Here is a 21,495-nt window from a genome sequence, read left to right on the forward strand (position 1 = left end):
CATGCGGGAGCTGTCCTTGGATCAGTCTGCAAGCCAAATAGGGCCGGTTCGACCTGATCGAACCAACACTATTTCATCTTTATCCAACGGATTGGGCCTCGACCGGGTCTTATCCGATCCATACCCAGGTCAATGACCCGGGTTGACCCCCCAACTCGGGCCAGATCCGAAAATACGACCCAAGTCAACGCGATGGGTTGGGTTGGTTGACCCGGGTCAGTTCTAATCGACCCAGATCCACCGACCTGTGACATTCCGAATTTCGGCCCATTTTGGGATTTATAAAACGTGTAATTCGTCAGTGCGCTTATAATAAAATCTCGCCCGGAACTGATCACTCTCGGGTTATTATTTTTAAATTAGAGATTTCGCTAGAATCGCACTCAATCGAATTTGACCGTTATTTAAAGCCCAAACTTTGGTGTTGAATTTCTCGGAATTCCAGGATGAATTTAATTGGACGGTGTCGATATTATTGTGGCCAACCTCGATATTGCCCGGGACATGTGAAAAGTGGGATTTTTTTGACCGGGTGCGAGTTTGGACTAATAGACCTCCCTCGTAGTGTGTTTTATCTGATTTCTTTTGGACCTTTTTCCTATTTTATTAATTAGGATTTTCGTGAGCCGTTGGATCGTTTTTGGATTTGAATCGTGACCGTTGGATCGCGATCATGTCTTTTCTCTCTCTCTCTCTCTCTCTCTCTCTCTCTCTCTCTCTCTCTCTCTCTCTCTCTCCTCTGCGCCCGTCCCCTCCCCCTGCCCGCGCGTCCTTTCCCTCTCTGCCCCATGCACGTCCCTTCTCTTCTCTCTCTTCCTTTCTCTTCTCTTTTTCTCTTCTCTCTCTTCCTTTCTCTTCTCTTTTTCTCTTCTTCCTTCTTCCTCCTTGGCTGACTGGTTCTGCTCCGCCTCCTCTGTTCTTGTTGCCCGTCGTTGCTCGCCGCTCGCAGCTCACCCCCAACCGACGCCGACCGCCGCTCGCCGCCGCCTGGCCACCCGCGTCGCCGCCGTGCCGCCTCCGGCCGCCGCGTGACCGTCCCCTCCCCTGGTTTTCTTTCTTCCCCGACCTATCCCTTTTCTGGCCGAGCTCATCGCCGCCGCGCGCCGCCGTCCCCGATGTCGTTGCCCCTCCCCTCAGCTCGCCACCACCACCCCAACTTCCCTTCCCGAGTCGCCGTCGTCCTTGCCGCTCCAGCGACGATGAGCTGCCCCCTGTTCTGGCTGTGCCAGGCCGCCGCCGCGTCGCCGTCGCCGAGCCCGTCGCTCGTCGCCGCCGTCGCACGTCGTAGCCGCCGTGTCACCCGGCCCGGCCGACCGGCCAGCCCGGCTCGTCGGCCCGGCCCGGCCCGGCTCGCCCAGGCCGGCCGTAGCCAAGCTCGCCTAGCCCGCTACCCGCCGCCGTAGCTTGCCTCCGTCGCCGTCCGGCCGTCGTCGCCCAGCCCGAACTGCCAGGCTCGCCATCCGGCCAGCAAGCTCGCCTGCCGAGCGTGCCCAAGCTGTGCTCGAGCTCGCCGGCCGAGCGTGCCGAGCGTGGCCAAGTCGCTCGAGCCGTGGCCAAGCCGTTGCCCGCTTGTCCAGGCCGCGTGCCCGGGGCCTAGCCTGTCCAGTCCGGCGCGTCGCCCATCCAGCCCGCCCGTGCGCCCCAGGCGCGTCGCTCGGCCACTGCGCCCGTGCAACAGGCGTACCGTTCGGCCATCGTGCCCGTGTTGGCCGGTCAGCGCACCAGTTTGGCCCGCGCCCGTGCCTAGTCCAGCACTGTTCACCCGGGCCATTTTAGGCCCGAGCCGATTTTCTTCGGGCCAAAACCAAGTAAGTGACTTTCTAAACCCTACTTAATATAATGGGTATTTTTAGATTTATTTAGTGTGTGATTAGTATTGGTTTAGGGGTTAAACGTGGGTTAGGGCCAAATTATAAATGTGGTTAATTGGTGGATTGAATTGTGGCGATTATGTGGCATGTTAGTGGCTAATTTATGTGGGTGCGATAATCGAATTATCGTGGCGTTTGTGGATGAAATTGATGTTTAAATGTGGCCGACTTGGGTGTCGAATTTATGGGCTTGTGTGATGAGCCCGTGATTGAATTGTGTGGCCTGGGTGCCCGTGAGAACGGACTTGAGACGTATTGACGGTGGTCCGTGAAAGGAAAGTTAGACTTGAGACGTATTGACGGTAGTCCGTGAAAGGAAAGTTTGACCTGGGACGTGTTGACGGCGGTTATTGGAAATTGATTGAATTGTGTGGCTTGTGTGCCTGTGAGAATGGACTTGAGACGTGTTGACGGTGGTCCGTGAAAGGAAAGTTTGACCTGGGACGTGTTGACGGCGGTCATTGGAAATTGATTGAATTGTGTGGCTTATGTGGCTGTGAGAACGGACTTGAGATGTGTTGACGGTGGTCCGTGAAAGGAAAGTTTGATCTGGGACGTGTTGACGGCGGTCATTGAAAATTGATTGAATTATGTGGCTTGTGAGAACGGACTTGAGACGTGTTGACGGTGGTCCGTGAAAAGAAAGTCAGAACCGAGGCGTGTTTACGCAGGTCGTGAGAAAGTGCAAGATGTCTAGTGAGGGACAGAGCCCGGATTTATCGGAGGGCTAAGCCTGAGGTGCATTGGCACGGGCTGTGAGAATGGACCTGAGGCGCAGTGGCGCGGGTCGTGAGATGGTTGGTTAGGCACGTGTGCGAAATGTGATTGGTTGGATCGGCTTAAAGTACGTGTGGATGTTTGATTGGATTGATTGATGGTACGTGTGGATGTTTGGTTGGATTGATTGGGTGCGAGTGTGGATGGCGCTCAAATGATTGTGTTATATTATCGGGATATTATTTCATTATCATGATTTGACTAATGTGCAGTGTGGGCATCTGATTGGATGGCGAGGTAAGTCCATTGATGTGAATTATATATATGTTATCGGTTAGATTGCATGTTAAAACTTGTCTGGGTACGCATTGGCCTACGTGGGGTTTAGGGTGTTGCTTATTGAGACTCGTTCTCACGGTTATTATATAACCATTTTCAGATCCGCGACCGTGATCGATTCGGAGATGCCGCCAGAGTACCACAGGAATTGATCAAATTACCCTCTCTTTTGAGTACCTTTTTATAGAGGAGATAAGCTTGTCAACCACCGCCCCCTTTTGAAAATTGTGGTTTCAAATTGGTAGCCTGGGTTATCATTTTGTAATAGTGACTGCTTTATGATGTTATGCAATTATTGTTTCGTGCTATCCTTTTGTCATCATGTTAGTTATCTGGGTTGTTTTATTTCGTTTTCGCTTGCGTAGTTCGTTTGGGTCTGCGATGCGTCCTGGGATGTCGCGTTCAATACGACCTTCGGAGGGGTGTCGTGAACCCATCGGGGTTCGGGGCGTGACACCCCGACCCGACCCGATTTTAATAATATATTATTATTTTATTAAAAAAATTAATGAAAAAAATTTCGAAATTTTTTTCCTTTTTAAAATTAGGATATAATTCAGATATAAGTATTGTCTAATATTTTTCTAATTTATGTGACATATCTGAATGTTTTAAATTATTGTTGTATTATTATACATGTTGTTTTTGTAAAAATAATTTCATAAATTATCATGTTTTAAATCGAATAGACCTATAAAACTATGCAGTAGGACTGTGCATGTTATATTCATCGTTATTGTATTATTATGCATCTTGTGTTTTTAATATGATCGCATCAATTATTATGTTTTGAATGTTGTTGCCTTAGTTAGGGTTAGAACCCTATACTGCATATCTACCTTGACTGTTAATCACTAATGATTGTGCACTCGTTTGATCACCTCACATGTCAGGAGAAATGTCCTAAAATCAATCCAAATTGCCTGATAAATATTTTCTAAAATGAACATGATAAAAAGGTACCGAAAGGGCATTAGTTATTTAACTAGGGTAACCAAGTCCCCGAACTCATTTAATCTTTGGTTCGTAGAACTAAGCAATTCTCCCATTGTCTTACTTGGGTGTCTAATTGACCCACCATAAACCGATTAGTAACGACTCCTATATAAAAATCACTTGCAGATTAAAAACATAAATCCTAAGTCGCGATATGGTATGGGCTTGGGAGAGCTCGAGTTAAGTCTCGAACTTAAACTTAGCGCATACCAGGCGAGACCCATTTTTTATGTTTAAAAAAACAAGAGCTCAGTCGCGACAATGATTAGATCTTTTATAAGTGAGCATATGATTTTTCGTTCCTTGCAAGTATTTGAGAACTTTCTTTGCAGCTTTCCAGTAATCTAATCCTAGATTACTTTGATACCTACCCAGCATTCCGATAGCAAAACAGATGTCTAGTCCGGTGCAAGTTTGAGCATACATTAAGCTTCCAACAATAGATGGATAAGGAATACTTTTCATTTGCTCTTGTTCCAATTTACTTTTCGGACATTGCATAAGGCTAAATTTGTCACCTTTCTGAATTGGAACTACTCCTATTGAACATTTATCCATATTGAATCTCTCTAAAATTTTATCAATATTAGCATTATGAGACAACCCTAACAATTTTTGTGATCTATAATGGAATATTTCTATTCTGATCACACACATTGCCTCTCCCATATCTTTCATTTCAAAATTCTTAGAGAGAAATTTCTTGGTTTCATGTAACAAACCAAGATCATTAGTTGCAAGCAAAATGTCATCAATATACAGAACTAGAAAAATAAACTTGCTTCCATTGACCTTCATATATATACACCGATTAATAGTGTTTTCCTTAAATCTAAAAGAAGTTATGGTATTATTAAACTTAAGATACCATTGTCAGGGAGCTTGTTTAAGTCCATATATTGACTTCTTTAAGTTACACACCATGTGTTCCTTTCCTTTAACTGAAAAGCCCTCAGGCTGGTCCATATAAACCTCTTCCTATAAATTCCCATTGAGAAAAGCAGTATTGACATCAATTTGGTATAACTCTAAATCGTAATGAGCCATCAAAGCCATAAAGATTCTAAGTGAGTCTTTCTTGGAGACAAGTGAAAAGGTCTCCTTATAGTCAATGCCTTCTTTCTAAGTAAAATCCTTAGCAACAAGTCTAGCTTTATATCGTTCGAAATTATCTTTTAAGTCGTTCTTGGTCTTACAGACCCATTTACACCTGACCTTTTTGCATCCTTTAGGCAATTCAACGAGATTCCTGACTTGATTTTGATCCATAGATTTTAACTCTTATTTCATGGCATCAAACTATTCAGTAGAATCATCACATTTCATGGCTTGTGAAAATGAACGTGGATCATTACCAATTCCTAAGTCGATTTCTGACTCTTGTAGATAAACCACATAGTCATTAGAAATAGCCGACCTCCTTTCTCTTTGAGATCTTCCTAATGTTATTTCTTGTGGCTCAACTACTGTAAGTTCAATATTGACATTTTCATTATGGTGTGTTTGATAATTTATTTGTTGTTCTCAATTATTGTTGGGTTGAACTATCATATCAGGAACAATAACTTTAGAAGTCTTAGGTAAAGGAACTTCCACCCTAACTTCTTGAATGCAAACATCACGCATACTTTCACTTTCACTTCCACTGATGTCAACATTTTCAATGAACCTAGCATTTTCAGATTCAACAATTCTTATACTATGATTAGGAAAGTAAAATCTATACTCTTTGGATTTCTCTATATAACTAATGAAGTAACCACTGGTCGTTTTTAAATCCAATTTCTTTTCATGTGGATTGTAAATTCTTACTTCTGCTGGACAACCCCAAACGTGCAGGTATCGTAAATTAGGTTTCCTTCCCATCCACAGTTCAAAGGGAGTCTTTAGAACTGCCTTACTAGGAACCTTGTTTAATAAATACATAGAAGTTTTTAATGCATACATCCACAATAATAAGGGTAGATATGAATAACTCATCATACTTCTAACCATTTCCATTAAAATATGATTACACCTTTCTGCTACACCATTTTATTGTGGTGTACCTGGCATCGTGTATTGAGCACGAATACCATGTCTTTCAAGGATTTTATCAAATGGACCCGGACATTGTCCTGATTCACTATACTTTCCATGATATTCACCACCTCTATCCGACCTTACTATTTTCACATTTTTGTCTAATTGCCTCTCAACTTCTTTAATATACACCTCAAGTGTATTCATTGATTGAGATTTATCATGCAGTAGATAAATGTAACCATAACATGAAAAATCATCAATGAAGGTGATAAAATAACTTTCTTTGCCAAAAGATGGAACATCAAAAGGACCACACATATCAGTGTGTGTAATTTCAAGAAGTTTTGTGCTTCTTGTTGCACCTTTCTTAGTGTATTTTATTTATTTACCTTTAATACAATCAATACACACTTCAAGATCAGTAAAATCCAAATTCAGAAAAATTTCATTCTTCACTATTATTTGCATTCTTTCTTTGGATATGTGACCCAAACGTTTTGTGACATTCTGAAATTCGACCCACTTGGGATTTATGAAATGAATAGTTTATGGACGTGCTTGTAGTTAGATCTCGCCCGGAATTGATCACTTCGGGATTACTAACCGTTAGGGAAAGGCTAATTAGGGATTTAAATTCGCGCGACCAAAGAACTCGATCGTGAACCGACTTTCGACCATGAAAATCATCGAGGTGACATTTTGAGCCAATGTAGGCCGATCCAAGGATAGTTAGGGATCAGTTCGCCATTGTCATACGAGTGGATCACGGGTGATTCCGCTTGACCACGAAATAAATTAACGAATGACCCCAAACCTATACCAAATGATCGTGCCCGTCGGATCTAGCGATCGATCATCGCGATTAAGTGACAATCAAGGTCGTCATGACCCGAGTGAACTTGAACGTGGCATGATTTAGTATCGGCCACGGGTCAACAATGTGAATTTCCCCAAAAGCCACCCGTTAGTATGAGATATGCGCAAGTTACGTTATTTAGAACTTAGTCATCAATTAGAGACCAAGTTGGGTATTGGAAATTTAGAAAGTCACGACAGGTTACTTGGACGACGTTGCCATTAGCCTGATCGACCTTAGAACTGCTCGAATCCTTTAGAAAAATCGAATTTCGGCGAGAAATAGAAAATGACCATTTTACCCTTGGAGGTTTGTTAAGGCCAAGTGTATTTGGGGAATGACATTTTGGTCATTTCGCCCTAGCCTTAGAAATAGAGATTTTTGGACAATTTTGCCCTTGGATTTTTTGTGAAATCCCCAAATTGCCCTTTGATATTTTGGAAAAGTTTCGATCCGGACCGTCGATCTTAAGATAAGATCGAATCTTGACCGTTGATTTGATTTTAGATAGGAGGGCATGATGGTCAATTGGAACACCAATAATTGACCTTGGATTATTTAAAGCCAAATTTCTCTCTCTCTCCTCACTCTCTCTCTCTCCCTCTCGGCATTCCCTCTCTCTCTCTCCCTACCCGACCGAGCCATCCCCTCTCCTCACCGTGACCGTCGCCGCCCGTCAAGGCCGGCAGTCGTCGCCGCCCTCCCGTCCAGCCGGAGCAACAGCGCCGGAGCAGCTCACCGCCCGCCGTGGCCGTTCGCCTAGCCCAGCCGCTCACCCCACCGTCCCTCTCTCTCCCCTGTTGTCCCTCTCACCGAACCACCACCAGCCCCCCCTGCGGTCCTATTCAGCCGTGGAAAGCCAGCAGACCGCTAGCCACCGCCGCTCACCGTGCGCCGCCGCCGTCGCCGCTCGCCGCCGTGAGGCCACCGGCCTGCTGCCCCCTTTTTCCACTCTAGCCGAGCTAGCCTAGAGTTCGTGTAAGTCGCCCCCTAAACCCTATTTAGGATGTCGGGTATCGATAGACACGATTAGGGGTTGAATCGGGTTTGTTAGGGGCTGTTTTGGGGTTTAATCGGGACTGTTTAGGGCTGTTCGGTTTGGTTAATTAGGGGCTGATATTGGCTGAATTGTGGGTGAATTTGTGATGTTTCGGGATTGATTTGATGTGGAATTAGATGCTGGAAATTGTGGCTCATATTGACGAGCATACAACTTGATTTGAGGACTAAATAGTGTCGGGTTGGCGAAGCCGTGTTGTGGCTGAATTGTGGTGGCAATTAGGGCTGGAAATGGACTTGAAAATGTTAAATTTTATGCCATGATTACGGCTGTGTTTGTGGGCCCGATAGTGACCTTGTATGTTCGTTGGATCGTGACTTGATTGATTGAAATGTGGGTCGTTATGTGCACGCATGGGCTGAATTGAATTGATTGTCAATTGGCCGTGTTTGGGTGTTTATTAAGCTTGAGAAATGTGTGTGGTTTGGTGCCTGCACAGGCCAAGTGTGATTGGCTAATATATTAGCATGTTGGTGTCGAACAAGTGAACGAGTGAGAAATCGTGTGTGGTGCGGTATGTGTGGATACGGAAATCCCCGAGGCGGTATCATTACGTGGGGAATTGATCCGTCCTGAGGCGGTACGACTACGCGGGACGATGCCCGGTATTACCGGAGGACAGCCAACCTGAGGCGGTACCATTACGCGGGTTGTGTCGTCGGTGGTGGGTGTTGAGCCTGAGGCGGTACCATTATGCGGGCAAGATACACGGCCTGAGGCAGTACCATTACGCGGGCCATGAAGTGTTGTTATTATGAGTTAGTCGCAGTGAACCTGATGTGGTACTACTACGCGGGTCACTGGCGAGTCGAGTGGAAAATATGAGATGGTCGCAATGAACCTGAGGCGGTACTACTACGCGGGTCACTGGCGAGTCGAGTGGAAAATATGAGATGGTCGCAATGAACCTGACGCGGTACCATTACGCGGGTCACTGGCGAGTTGGATGAAAAGAATGTGATGAGGCAGGAACGAGTGCGTAAAATATAATTAGAATGTGCATGTGGTTGGAATTGTGCTATTGTGGCTAACGTGCAGGTTGCACGCAGGAAAGGCCCAGGTAAGTATAAATTGTGTGCCTGTTATGTGATGGCTAAGAGTGGTTGTGTTTGTGATTGTCTGGAGGTACGTGATAGCCTAGGTGGGGTTTAGGGTGTGTACTTATTGAGATGTGATCTCATGGTTATTTCAACCAATAATTTCAGAATCCCGGCCTGAGCCATGAATCTTCCGCCACCGCCGCCGCAACGTTTTGGGATTCCTATGCACACCGATCACGACATTGTAGAATATCCTATAGATGACAATATGACCTAGGTTAAGCATACTACGGTAGTTTGGGTAGATATAGGACTACCCCTCTGGCAGGCCCACACATATACAGCTTGGATGTTCCGGGACAAGGTAGATGAGTTTGGCCCCGTCCGTGGCTTCGACATCCCCTTTGATGGAGTTGGGGATTGGGATCCATCAGCCATACCTCTTCCTGATGGCGAGATGACTAGTTTGGAGACTAGTCTAGCGCAGTCCGGACTTCAGCCTGCGCCTGCAGCACCTGAGCCCCTAGGGGCCGAGCATGATCGGAAGCCGAAAGAATCCCAGGCGGGGTATAATCCTATGGACGTGGATCTCGAGGTGATACCAGAGGAAGAAGAAGACCCTGAAGCAGAACCTGAAGAGGCCCTAGAAGTAGAGCCTGAAGATGAGCCTGAAGAGGAACCAGAGGACGTACTCGAGTATGTGTCAGAGTACGATCCCAAGTTTGTACCAGAGGATGAGTCGGATGAGGAGCCAGAGGAGAAGGAGCGAGTCGAGGTTCCAGCAGAGTCGGGTGATATAAACAACCCGATTGAGATCGAGGCTGAGCCGGAGTCCTCAGAGGAGCAGACAGTTCAGAGGGATTCAGATTCAGGTGCTGAGGAGTCGGATTCAGAGTGGACGCCGTCTCGAGGGCGTAGGGGCTAGTATAGGGATTAGGTAGACCTTTTGACATGTCCCATTTTTGGAGATAGGGTATATCCAGGCTGCTGATTCTTTTTGATATCGGTGGTAAATAGTTTAAAAGTTCGGTGTGCATGTATATGTTGTGGTTATGTAAATGGTGGATATTGTATAAGATTGAATAAGTAATGGATATGTTGATACTCCCTTTTTACCCCTAGTAAATTCTTGTCTAGGTATTGGTGGCTTTCGCTGATGTTTTAAATCTCTGATAAGTTTGAATTGGGTGGGCGATACCCTGGGACGTCGCATCATTCGACCAGAGAAATGTGTCGCGTGCTTGATGGGGTTCGAGGCGTGACACGTTTATGTCACAAGTAAGCAGAATTCTCCTCAACTAAACTGCGTTTAGTGCCAACATTATGATACAAGGTCATTAAGGTTTAAACAAAAGCATTATCAAGTTTAAACTTGTAGAGACCATCATATAAAATTCCAGTTCCAATAAGAATATTATTCTTAAAAAAACTGAAAGATCCAGAACCAAACTTAAAAGAAAATCCCACTACATCTAGTTTTGGCAAAGAAACTAAATTGCAGGAAAATATAGGTACATAAAGGGTTCGAAACAAATCCAAATAATATCCAATATCTAAGATCAAACGATAAGTGCCAATGCCTTCAACTGGAGCTTCGTTTCTATTCGCCGTGAACACATAGTTATCATTTGGCTTTATGGTTTGGATCAAAAGAAATCCTTGCATCATATTTAAAATATGAGTGGTGGCACCAGAATCAATCCTCCAAGTATTATAAGGAACTTTCGTAAAGTTTGATTCAAAACATACTAAAGCACAAGGCTTACCTTTTTTTTTTCAAACCAAGCTTTATGTTTCGGGCAATCTTTCTTCAAATGTTCAATTTTATTATAAAAGTGACACTTAATAAGATTGCGTTCCTTCTTGTGGATTTGAGAAGCCTTAGAAGAGTCATTCAAGTTGTGTAAACCTTCCTTCTTGCTCCTTCCACCTTTCCTTTTGAAATTCTTTTCAGCTTCTTAATGACTTAAGAGATGAATAGAATGAGCCTTTTGATTCTTTATCCTTGTTTCCTCTTGAACAAGCATACTGGCCAATTCATTTACATTCCACTTATCCTTTATAGTGTTGTAATTCATCTGAAATGGCCCATATTGTTCTTGAGGCAAGGAATTAAGTATGAACTATACTAAAAAGTACTCATCCACGTTCATTCTCAAAGTCCTTAATTTTACTGCTAAGTTTGTCATCTCAAGTACATATTCATGCATGGTACGTGAACCATCATATTTCATAGTGGTCAAAGTGCTCATCAATGTACTAGCGAGTGACTTATCAGCAGTTTGAGAACGCTCTTCCACAGATTTCATAAATTCCTTAGCACTGTCAGGTTTGGGAAGAGTGATCTTTAAGTTGTTTGTAACTATCATTCGCATAAACATTAAGCTTAATCTGTTCGATCTTTCCCAAGCTTTATGGAAAAACTTTTCATTATTGCTACTCTCATCAGTAATAGCAGCTGATTTCTCAACTTGAAGTGCTAAATCAAGATCCAGGACACCTAGGTGAAACTGGACTTGTTTACACCAATCAAAGAAATTCATTCCATTGAATAAAGGATAAGACGAAGCATGCGAATGAAGAGAAATAGGTACAGATATTGCAAATATGCAAGACAATTTCTCATACATTAATGCTTTGAAAACATCACATAATCAGATTCAAATTAAACAATACATATACATTGTAGTTCTCCTTTGGATGATCCTACGATATACAAATATAAAAAAACATAATGATGCTAGTAACTTTTCTTTGGAAATTATAAAAACACCTCATTAAAATTTATTTGCTATCTTTGGATATACAAACAAATCTAACAAAACATATTAATTACCAACTATTACGTTCATGAATTATACGAAATTGATTAACCTTTGGGTGAATCCCTAAGTTCTTATAATAAATGAATTTCAATATACCCATGACACCAATAAGGATATGAAACATATCAATATCAGTCATAGCATCAATCAATCATGGGTAATTGAATAAAACATCATACAATTTCAAAAATTCAAGATACCTTAATGTTCGGCCACTTTGGTGACTAACAAACCATTCAAAATTGAATTTCTTAAAATTGTAAACCACAATAATTGTTTTATGCACAAACATTCACCATATTGCATGCTTAGAGCAAAACCGTAAATTAATGCATAAGGGAAAAACTGTAAAATCAGAATTCCATAGGGGTAGAACCGGAAATTTAGCAGCCAAGGGCAAAATGGTAAATCAAAGCGGTCAAGGGCAGAAACGGAAATTCGTTGGCCAAGGGCAGAAGCGTAAATTTACACCAAGGGCAGAATCGTAAATAAAGAGGAGAGGAGCAATAGGCCCATGCACGGTACGCGCCTTCATTGCCGCGCGAGCGCGTGCAGTGCACGACCTGAGGCTTGCATGGGTGCGTGCAGTGCACGCACCTAGGCCTGCATGGGCGCATGCATTACACACGTGCAGGCGCACGTCGTGCACGCGCCTGACCTACAGCGTGCGCGTCACAAGCGTGGCGCGTGGATCCATGTGCTTGCAATTGCACAGCGCATGGATTCCACGTGCCTTCTTCATTGCGTCCATTCGCCATTTTTTTTCTCTCGCGCTTGTTCGCCAATTTTTCTCCGATTCCGCTTCCATCAAAACCATTTTTTTTTTGGTCAAACACCAAAACCATTTCAACAACAGACAAATAACAAGAAAAAACCAACATCATTTGACGAATCTAAACCCAAAAGCCATAATCGGAAAAATCATGAGATCCTAAATCGTGCTCTAATACCAATTATTAAGCGATAACATAATTTTTTTATGCGGAGAGATTCTGAAATCTAGAATCTTAGATCTTCATGATTTTTCACAATAAGAAGGATGAAGACATACCTTTATCCATAGCGATGCCCTTTGAAGATAATTGTTACAGAAAAACGGAAAAAACAAAGGAATCTGATTTCTCTCCCTTAACCCACTTTTCACTTAACGTATCTTATTTGATAAAGGATAAAATACAACCATTCGTTCTTATTGGTGGAGAGAGGACCCGACTCTATTTATATGGGCTATCAATCGGTGCCTTCCATCAAAGCACATTTCACTTCGTAAGAATCGCACCTCTTCGGAGGAACTGTAACTTCTGAATACAACAGTACATTTTCATCTTTTTCATAATCAATACATTTTAACACTTAAATAGTTATTAAACCATTAATTAATAACATCATGTGGGCTACAATTATTCTTACATGAACTTGATAGTAAAGTTGAGGGTAAAATTAAGGAGTTTCTAAGTAGTCCTAGAGGCAATCAAATCCGAGGTGAAGATGAAGCTCGAAATCAATTCCATAACTCGGAGGGATCCGAATCGCCAACCCAGGAGGCAAGTCCATGAAAAAGACTTGGCAAACCGAGGCGGAAGAAACCATGACTATCCAACTGCAAGAACAAATGGAATAAGAGAAAATTACGTCGCTTGTTATTGGATTGGAATGATGAAGTAAATAAATTTTTTGAGACGATGGATGGGTGAAAAAAGAGAGTTTACCAAGCTTAAAGGAGGTACTATTGTATGACACGATTGTTGATGCCTAAATTTTGGCTAGTCATTTAGAAATTTATTGCATAGAAAATTAAGAACCGATCCTGGTCCCTAGAAAAAATATTAGTTAATCTTCGTAAATATTCCATATAGTTTAGGGACATTCACTGTATTTTAATCGGACTAGTGTCAAGTGGTTCTGAGCTTAATTGAATGGACTGAGCCCATGAGGAAGGGCTCGGCCAAGTTCAAGGAGACAGTGCTGGCTGAATTTTCATGGATCGCAGGGGTTGTTCTTAGCTTTAATTGAGTTGAATTTAGCATGTTAGATTAAAAGGCTTTGAGTTTAATCAGAATAAGCCCTATGGGATCAAGCATGTCATTAATTGAGTCCGTAAAAGAGCAAAATTCGGCCAAGTCTAGGCGTAAAGTGCTGGTCGAAATTCACATGTAGGAAGGGGGCTCAGTCTATTAGCCAACCCCTAGGTGGTCTACTTTCGGGAGGCTCGCGATAATAATATGCCCCGAGACAATCTGCCACGCTAATGAAATCTAATCAAATGGAGATTTCTTATCACATACCATGAGCAATATTTATTCAATTAGCTTTAAAATTACGCGTGAGCGTCTTTCTTCATCCCTGATTGGAAAAAATTTCTTATAAATATGGTCAATCACTCACGTTTATGTTTATTTAAATATGCATATTAATAATGTCCCTCGTTTGGAAAACTCACACAAATCGATGTTGAACAAAACGAAAGAAGGGCATAGTAATAGCACTTCCATTATTCTCGATTTGCAATAGTTAAAATTCAGAAAGTTTAACTCATGACGACATATTCAATTTGTATACCGCTTATTGTCATCGAGGATATCTATAAATAACTTTCGTTTAATTCCGTCCATCTTAGGAACAGCCATTCGAACCAAAACCTAACTTTCTTCCAGCAACATCGTACACAACTTCAAACGTTTTCTGCTGCGTATTACCGTAAATGCCCAGATTGCTATCAGCACGATTCGGTGCAAAGGCTAGGCAAACTTGCGAGGCACTCGCGACGAAAAATATCCCTTTTGGGCCCAAATCGGCATCGACTCCCCCAGCAAAAGAGAATGTTATCAATGGGACCTTGATTGTGCTCTCTTTGCTGAAGTCATAGCAAGTATCAAGAATGGAAAGCGCCGGCGCCATCGTGTAATTTGCCATCGCATTCCTGAAGGCAGTTCTCAAGGCACTGTAAGCTGTTGGAGGCAATCGGGTAATAACGGTTCCCGAGTCGATGATGGCACCTCCACTTGAGAAAGCCATCGAAGGTATCGATAGACGATTCCCCCCTAGAGTGATTCCTAGGATACTTATTCCGTAGAATTGCGTGCTTTGTGGAACCTTTGATAACGGCGTGAAGCTAACCGAGCTCGGTGCTCCGCCGTCCTTGCCGAAAGTCAAGTGTCCGGTGTAGCTAGTGGTAGAGGGCAAGCAGTAGGAGAAATACTTGCCATATTTGGCTGCAGTTTGTTCCACGAAGGAGATGCTGTTGTCAGAGAGTCCGATCAACCCTGCTGCTCTGCCAAAGAGGCCTGAGTTGTCCTGGCCACAGCCAAATTCGAAATTGTCGATCACCTCCGTTGGCGTTATAGTCAACTTCTCAGTTGCGAAGAAGCCCATCGAAAATGATTGATCGCCGTATGTAATGGAATATAGACATGTTGATCGGGAGCATCCCGAACCACCTAAAGATAGAGCACAACACAATGCTTTCATTAGTTCTAGTTATTCTTGTGATGGTTTTTCACTTTTAGAAACCATGATTTCTCGTCTATGCTTCAAGAAAATTCTAGTAAGACAACATAAGTATTAAGTATCTCAAATGTGGTGGATTATTACCAAGTTGAGAGCATGATGTCGAGGCGCACGAGATATTAGCATAGGATGACGATTGAGATGGGTTGAAGATCGGTTCGGACTGAGTGTAGCAAGATCCAACGCACGGCTCGCACTGGGTCCACGTGAGGCCGCTGCCAGTGTCAAATACGAGAGTGAGGTCCTTTTTTGGCATGCCGAGACCGATTGTCACTACGTAATTGCCAGTGCCGATGGTGAAGCCAGACTTTGCCGGAAGACTGACCATGGCCGAAGCTTTAAGGCCATCGCCGCGGTTGGAGGATTGGGACTGAATCCACTTGACCCTTGATTCATCTTGTAGCAGGACTTCAGTGTGATTTAGAGGATTGTGGTCTTGAACAAGGGGAGAGCATGGGCCATGCTTGTGAATTACTTCCAAGGTCGACTTTCGGCTGCTAGCTAAAATCATGTGATGTGAGAGTAAGAGATCATGTGAAGTACTTCGATGATAATGCATTTGTAAAAGAAAAGATTGTTCTATTTTTCCAGTCCACAAAGACTTACGTTTGGGTGTGGTCCACTCTGAAATAATCGGGATGAGAGTTAACTGGGGACCAAGTCCCTTTACTAAAATGCAGCAAAAGACTAGGCTTTTTGAATGGGACAGATCAATATGATCACCATCATTGTATGGCCAAGTCCCTCCACAAAATGTAATATGAACCATTCGGCGCGAGCTAATGCAAAAGAGACGGATGACCTCCCTTATGTCTTCTTCTATAATTCTCTTCCCTCTTAATTTCCTCATTAATATAATCACACATTCATTGTTTTGAACAAATAGTTTAAAGCGAAGCCTGCTTTGCCAAAAGTACTGTGTGAAAAATAAGAAGAATCCATGGTCACTCAAGGTGCAAGGTATGACTTTCTATGACTAAGCGGAGAGCGGTATACTTTCCCTCCATCCTGTGGTTCATGTTTGATTATCACGGGTACCGAATTTAACCAATCTTGTTCATGTTCGAGTTCATTCATGATCCGAAAAATCACTTTTCCACCGAACATAAGTACAATACACACGCATAACTGATTTATCGAACGATGAATAATTCCGTGGAGAGAGAGAGAGAGAGAGACCTTTGCTAGTGGAAGGCGAGCAAGAAGGAGAAGGCAATAGAGAGCTAACTGATACAGTGTGGCTTGCAATCTTCCCTTCTACTCCATAAGTATAACCTTTGTGCATGAAGCAAATCATGAGGATATGGAGAGAGAGAAAGAGGCGAGCCCCGTTGAACACACAGAAAAATGAGCCCCCCATCAATCTGAAAGAGAAAAAATGAATTGCTTTGCCAAATTTATTGCCAATAGTGCTCTCCGGTTCAGCCTTTTATATAGGATTTTCGACCGGCAATTGCATCAGATTATGAAGCCATACACGTCATCCTTCCTACAATTAATTACATCATTCCGTCAATTCTGTCATATTTATATTTAGTACTATTTGGTTATTGGACGAACGAGCAACCATTAGGCATAAGTCGGGAAAATTGTCCAAAAAGTCCTAAATCTATTGCGTTTTTGCCAATTCAGTCATAAACCTTTTAATTTTGCAAATTGAATCCTAAACATTTTCAAGTTTTGCCAATTGAGTCCATCCGATCAATTTTGGCCGGAAATCGCTGACGTGACAGTTCGGTCAACACTGGCGTCCTATATAGCATGGCAGGTAGTGACGTGGATAAATTTTAATAATATTTTAATATTATTTCGAATTTTTATTAATTTTTTTCTTTTCTTTTCGAATTTTTATCATATCGCCAGCCCTTTGAACCAAAAAAGAAAAAAATAAAAAGAAAAGAAAAACATAAAAATTCAATAAAATTCAAAGAAAAATTTAAATTATTGTTAAAAATTATCCTTGTCAACGTCGGCCGTGCCACGTAGGACGGTCGACGTCCATGTCAGCAATTTCCGGTCAATTTTGATCAAATGAACTTAATTGGCAAACTTGAAAAGATTTAGGACTCGATTGTCAAAATTAAAAGATTTAGGACTGAATTGGCAAAAGTTTAATAGGTTTAAGACTTTTTGGACAATTGTCCTAGTCGCTTTCCTCCGCTTAAATTCATTTTTGTTGATAAACAACTATTGAGCATGAGAGCCTGTCAAATCTCTGAAGAGAGAAACTAAGTTTTTCTCCGATCCGGTGACAGAGAGTCCAATCATATGTCTGATTGGTGAGTCACTAATAATTCGTATGCGAACTTAGCCAAAATTAAGTACTCGATTTACTTTTGAAAGATGACCTAATTAAATTAACTAAAGGCCAAGTAAAGAAAATTTAGTAAACAAAATATATTGTAAGTGACACCATTTGTGTAGCTATAACATAGTTAATTATATTGTTTTCTAGAAAATTCAAGACGCAATTTGGCAAGGAAAAATTGAATTTATCGAATGATTGACGACTCTTGGTTATTTAATTTAAAAGAATCGAATGATTGATAAATTATTACATTGTTTTGAAAGGAGGCATAAGTTGACACCCGAAAATGACCAACTTTTGGTTGTTATTGACAAGCGATAGACTCAGTCAATGAGAGCAGAGTTTGGTCAAAACCAAAAGTCATCAATTAACAGAACAACCGACAACTTGAAGGGAATCAACAACTTGTCAATGAAGTCATCAACGACATACAACATAAAAGTTACCGACAAGAGTCTTCATCAAAACTTAGCAAGTCGATCGACAATGTCATCAACAACAAGCAATCGATATAAAAACATAACTACTAGGTTGTTGTGTTTATTGCCGCTATTTTAGGATTTTTATAAATTCTTGTAGATTAGTGTTGTTAGATAATAGGAGATTGCGTAACTTCTTATAACCCCTGATAGAATTAGAAAATTATTTCTTTATTCAAATGAAGTAAATTGTTGTATATAATTGTCTTATAAATACCCCAAGTGTATTCATTGTAAAACCATCGTCAATTATCAAGAACATATTCCCGGTGAACTTTTATTAGTTTATTAATGTCAATGTGTTTCAATTTCTATCATTTACATTCTTTTATCTTATAATCCATTATTCTTCTGCTTTATTACGCCGCTTGCATTCCTATCCGAATTCACCACTGAAACCCCCATTTCATTGAAACCAAAGATTAACTTTTTAGTTAAAGATTTTTCACTATCTCGGTCGACACCCATTTCGAGTGAAATACTTTAGTTAGCTTTTGATTATGAATTAATATTGAGATTAGTAAGTTATTGCCAAGTTCTGGCATTTCTTCCCCTTTCCTGTGTCTTATATATGATTTCCTTGCCTTTCTTGCTATCCCATTTGTCTCCCATTTCTACGATTCTCATGAGTGTTTTGCTAACCGATTCTGTCCCGTTTGGTTCGGCTTTGGGGGAATGCATTTGGGGGAATGCAAATAGCTTTAGGCTAATGGGGTTTTCCAAAATACAAGTAGTGTTTGGTAAGTGTTGTTTAAAATCAACTTGGGCTAAAGGACTTTTGCTAATTTTATTTTTTTTTTAAAAAGGTTTCGGTGGAGCTTAACCACCGGCCACCTCTGCCGACCAGATCTGGTCGCCGGCCACCGCCGCTTGACCTCAGGCGAGGCGACCTGAGGTCGCCGGACCTTAGGCGTCGCCTGGGTCGCGCAACCCAGGCCAAGCGTTGCCTGGGTTGCACTACCCCCAGGCGGTGGTCGCTGGGGTCAAGCTAGCCCTCAGGCAGCAGTCGCCGGCCGCCGGACCTGCCTCTGGGGAAGATGAACAGTTGCAATGAACAGTGCAAGTTGCATTCCGAAAATGCAACTTCTTAATCCACCTTCACCCTTGCATTAGCCAAAAGTCCCTTAGAGAGCATTCCAAATGCAATTGCATCTCCCCAAAGTGAGTAAAAAAAATTACCAAACACCATTTGCATTTGGCCAAGGGACTTCAGAGCTCAAATGAACATTCCAAACGCTGAACCAAACGGGCCCTCTGTCCGACACCAGTTTGTCCTTTCTTTCTATTGTATTCTTCTCCCCTTTCTACGATGCTAAAACCTTGTCTAGACTGTCTTTGTTATTTGCTTCCGCTCTGCATCAATTTGGTATCGGAATAAAAGTTCTAAAGTCATTTGCTTACGTGGATGCCCGCTGACCACAAGCAAGGGCCCCCGCACCCTTGCCTAGATCCAAGTGAGGGTCACAGCCGCCTCTCTTGTAGCCGGGGCCCCGGCAACCATAGCGGCCGGAAATCCGATGAAGGAAAAAAAAGAAAAAAAAAAGAAGAGAAAGATAAAAAAGAAAAGGAAAATTCTAAAATTTTGAAAAATTTGCAAAAATCGTTCACGTTAGCGCCGACTGACCTTGCCATGTAAGATGACCGGCACTGACTGGGCATCCATATAAGCATTTGGCCAAAAGGGCTACATTGGCAAATCGTAAAAAAGGTTTAGGATTAGATTCCTCATCGTACAATAGGTTTAGGACTTTTTGGATAATTATCCATGGTTACTTTTAATGGCAAGAAATCGTATTGTTACCTTCTAAGCCTAAAGCTTCTCCCAAGATAACTAGGCCTAATCTTTCGAATTCATCACCTAAATCATCTGTTTCCGATTCTGAAAACTTTCGAATTTTTCCATCTAAGGAAATCAACAATAATTTTTTTTTGCCGATCCAGTCATTCCTCAGGGAGATTGTCGATTTCTGATTCTTCAGTCGAATCCCCTAATTTTTCGTTCTCCAAATGCTCAGCCGATCTTTCAGACGTTTGGATTTGATGAAATTGCAAAAATCAATTTCCGAACTTTCTTTATTGCTCGGCTGTGCTCATAGCCGATCAATTAAAGAAAATTCTTTTGGCCCAAAATTTCTCTTGTAAGTTTGAGTCTTTTGAGTTTCTTGACTTACCTCATAATTGAAAATACTAATGCAATACTCACGTTTGGCAAATTTATGCCTAGCGAAACTATTTCGGAGAAACTTACATCTCGAGATTTCTTTCTAGGAGATTCAATCAAGACAAATTTCTTTTCAAAGCTACCCAATTCTTTTAAGGGGATTGATTAGGGAAAGTGTGCTCCTGTTATTGATAGCGATGTGAAGAAAGTTCAAAGTTCAAAGAGTGTCCACACGGTTTGATTCCCCATTTGCGAAGCAATTTTATCACTTTGCTCGTTGAGAAGGATGTCCACGCAGCTCGCAGGAGTCGAGTTCTATCCGATGGAGGTAAAATGATGAAGAATTAGAATTACACCGAGATTATACTTTTAATTAACTTTTCGATCTTTAATATATACAATTTTTAGCTCATTAAGAATTTAGTTGAATATGTTTCATTTTTAATAGTTATCCAATTTGGAAATTAGGTCTGCCGATCACACTGTCTATATATCGTTGTTAACGCATTTCCTTAGTTTTTTTTTTTTGGTCAGCAACGCATTTCCTTAGTTACGGCCAAACTTCTGGGATTTCTCCCGATTTCCTCTGTCTTTTAACTGATTTCCTTCCCTTTCTGGGTATCCCATTTTTCTCCCATCTCAACGGTTTTCAATCTTGTTTTTCCCTTTCGGGTGCATTTGTTTTGCGCAAGATTAACGATTTGGAAAACATTTTTTTTGAAAAATGAATGCTTATATAACTTACAAAAAGGAATGACTCAAAAATATCTTTATCGTCTACAAAAATGTTCAAACATAAATTATTGTGGATAACATAAATAATTTTTTATTGACTAATTATTTCAAGCGACACAAGCGATTAGTTTTAGAAAAAAAATTTCCAACTATTCATTTTTCGCGAAACAAACGGAGCTTTTGTGCTATCCTATTTTCGTCCCCTTTCTATGATTTTAAACCTATCTTGACCGTCTCAGTTTCAATTTATAATAGTGATAGGTTTCACATGTTTGAAGGCGTGAAAATTCATATTTTTTCGAGGCGGCCTATGTAAGGAGGGATTTAATTAACAGAAAGATTAAACATACTGAACTCTTAAATATGCTTGGCAAATTCGGTTGTGGGTATATAATTACATATGTAGACATTTGGAAGGTAGTTGACATGTCATTGATTTTTGGTTCCGGTGGTGCTTTCTCGATTAATCGAGCCTATTCCCAAAACTAAGACTGATGTTGAAACTTGCGAGCAGTATTTAAGGTCCCATCATTTTCGCGGAAAATACATTATTTGGAAAACATTTTCCTAAAAATA

At 41.7% G+C, this 21,495-nt stretch overlaps 1 protein-coding gene across 1 annotated transcript; it reads right to left on the minus strand.

Moving 5' to 3' along the window:
- Window positions 1-14,115: 14,115 nt before the first annotated feature.
- Window positions 14,116-16,624, minus strand: LOC115664293 (aspartyl protease family protein At5g10770-like). Its single transcript, XM_056307846.1, has 3 exons — window positions 16,416-16,624; window positions 15,321-15,737; window positions 14,116-15,166 (listed from the first exon to the last, which is right to left on the minus strand). Exons 1-3 carry the CDS (start codon window positions 16,594-16,596, stop codon window positions 14,343-14,345), a joined length of 1,422 nt encoding a protein of 473 aa, XP_056163821.1. The 5' UTR covers window positions 16,597-16,624; the 3' UTR covers window positions 14,116-14,342.
- Between the last annotated feature and the right edge of the window lie 4,871 nt (window positions 16,625-21,495).

Source organism: Syzygium oleosum, unplaced genomic scaffold, assembly GCF_021117445.2.
Source record: "Syzygium oleosum isolate NSW1041296 unplaced genomic scaffold, Sole_v2.1 Sole_v2.60, whole genome shotgun sequence".
In the NCBI taxonomy this organism is placed as follows: domain Eukaryota; kingdom Viridiplantae; phylum Streptophyta; class Magnoliopsida; order Myrtales; family Myrtaceae; genus Syzygium; species Syzygium oleosum.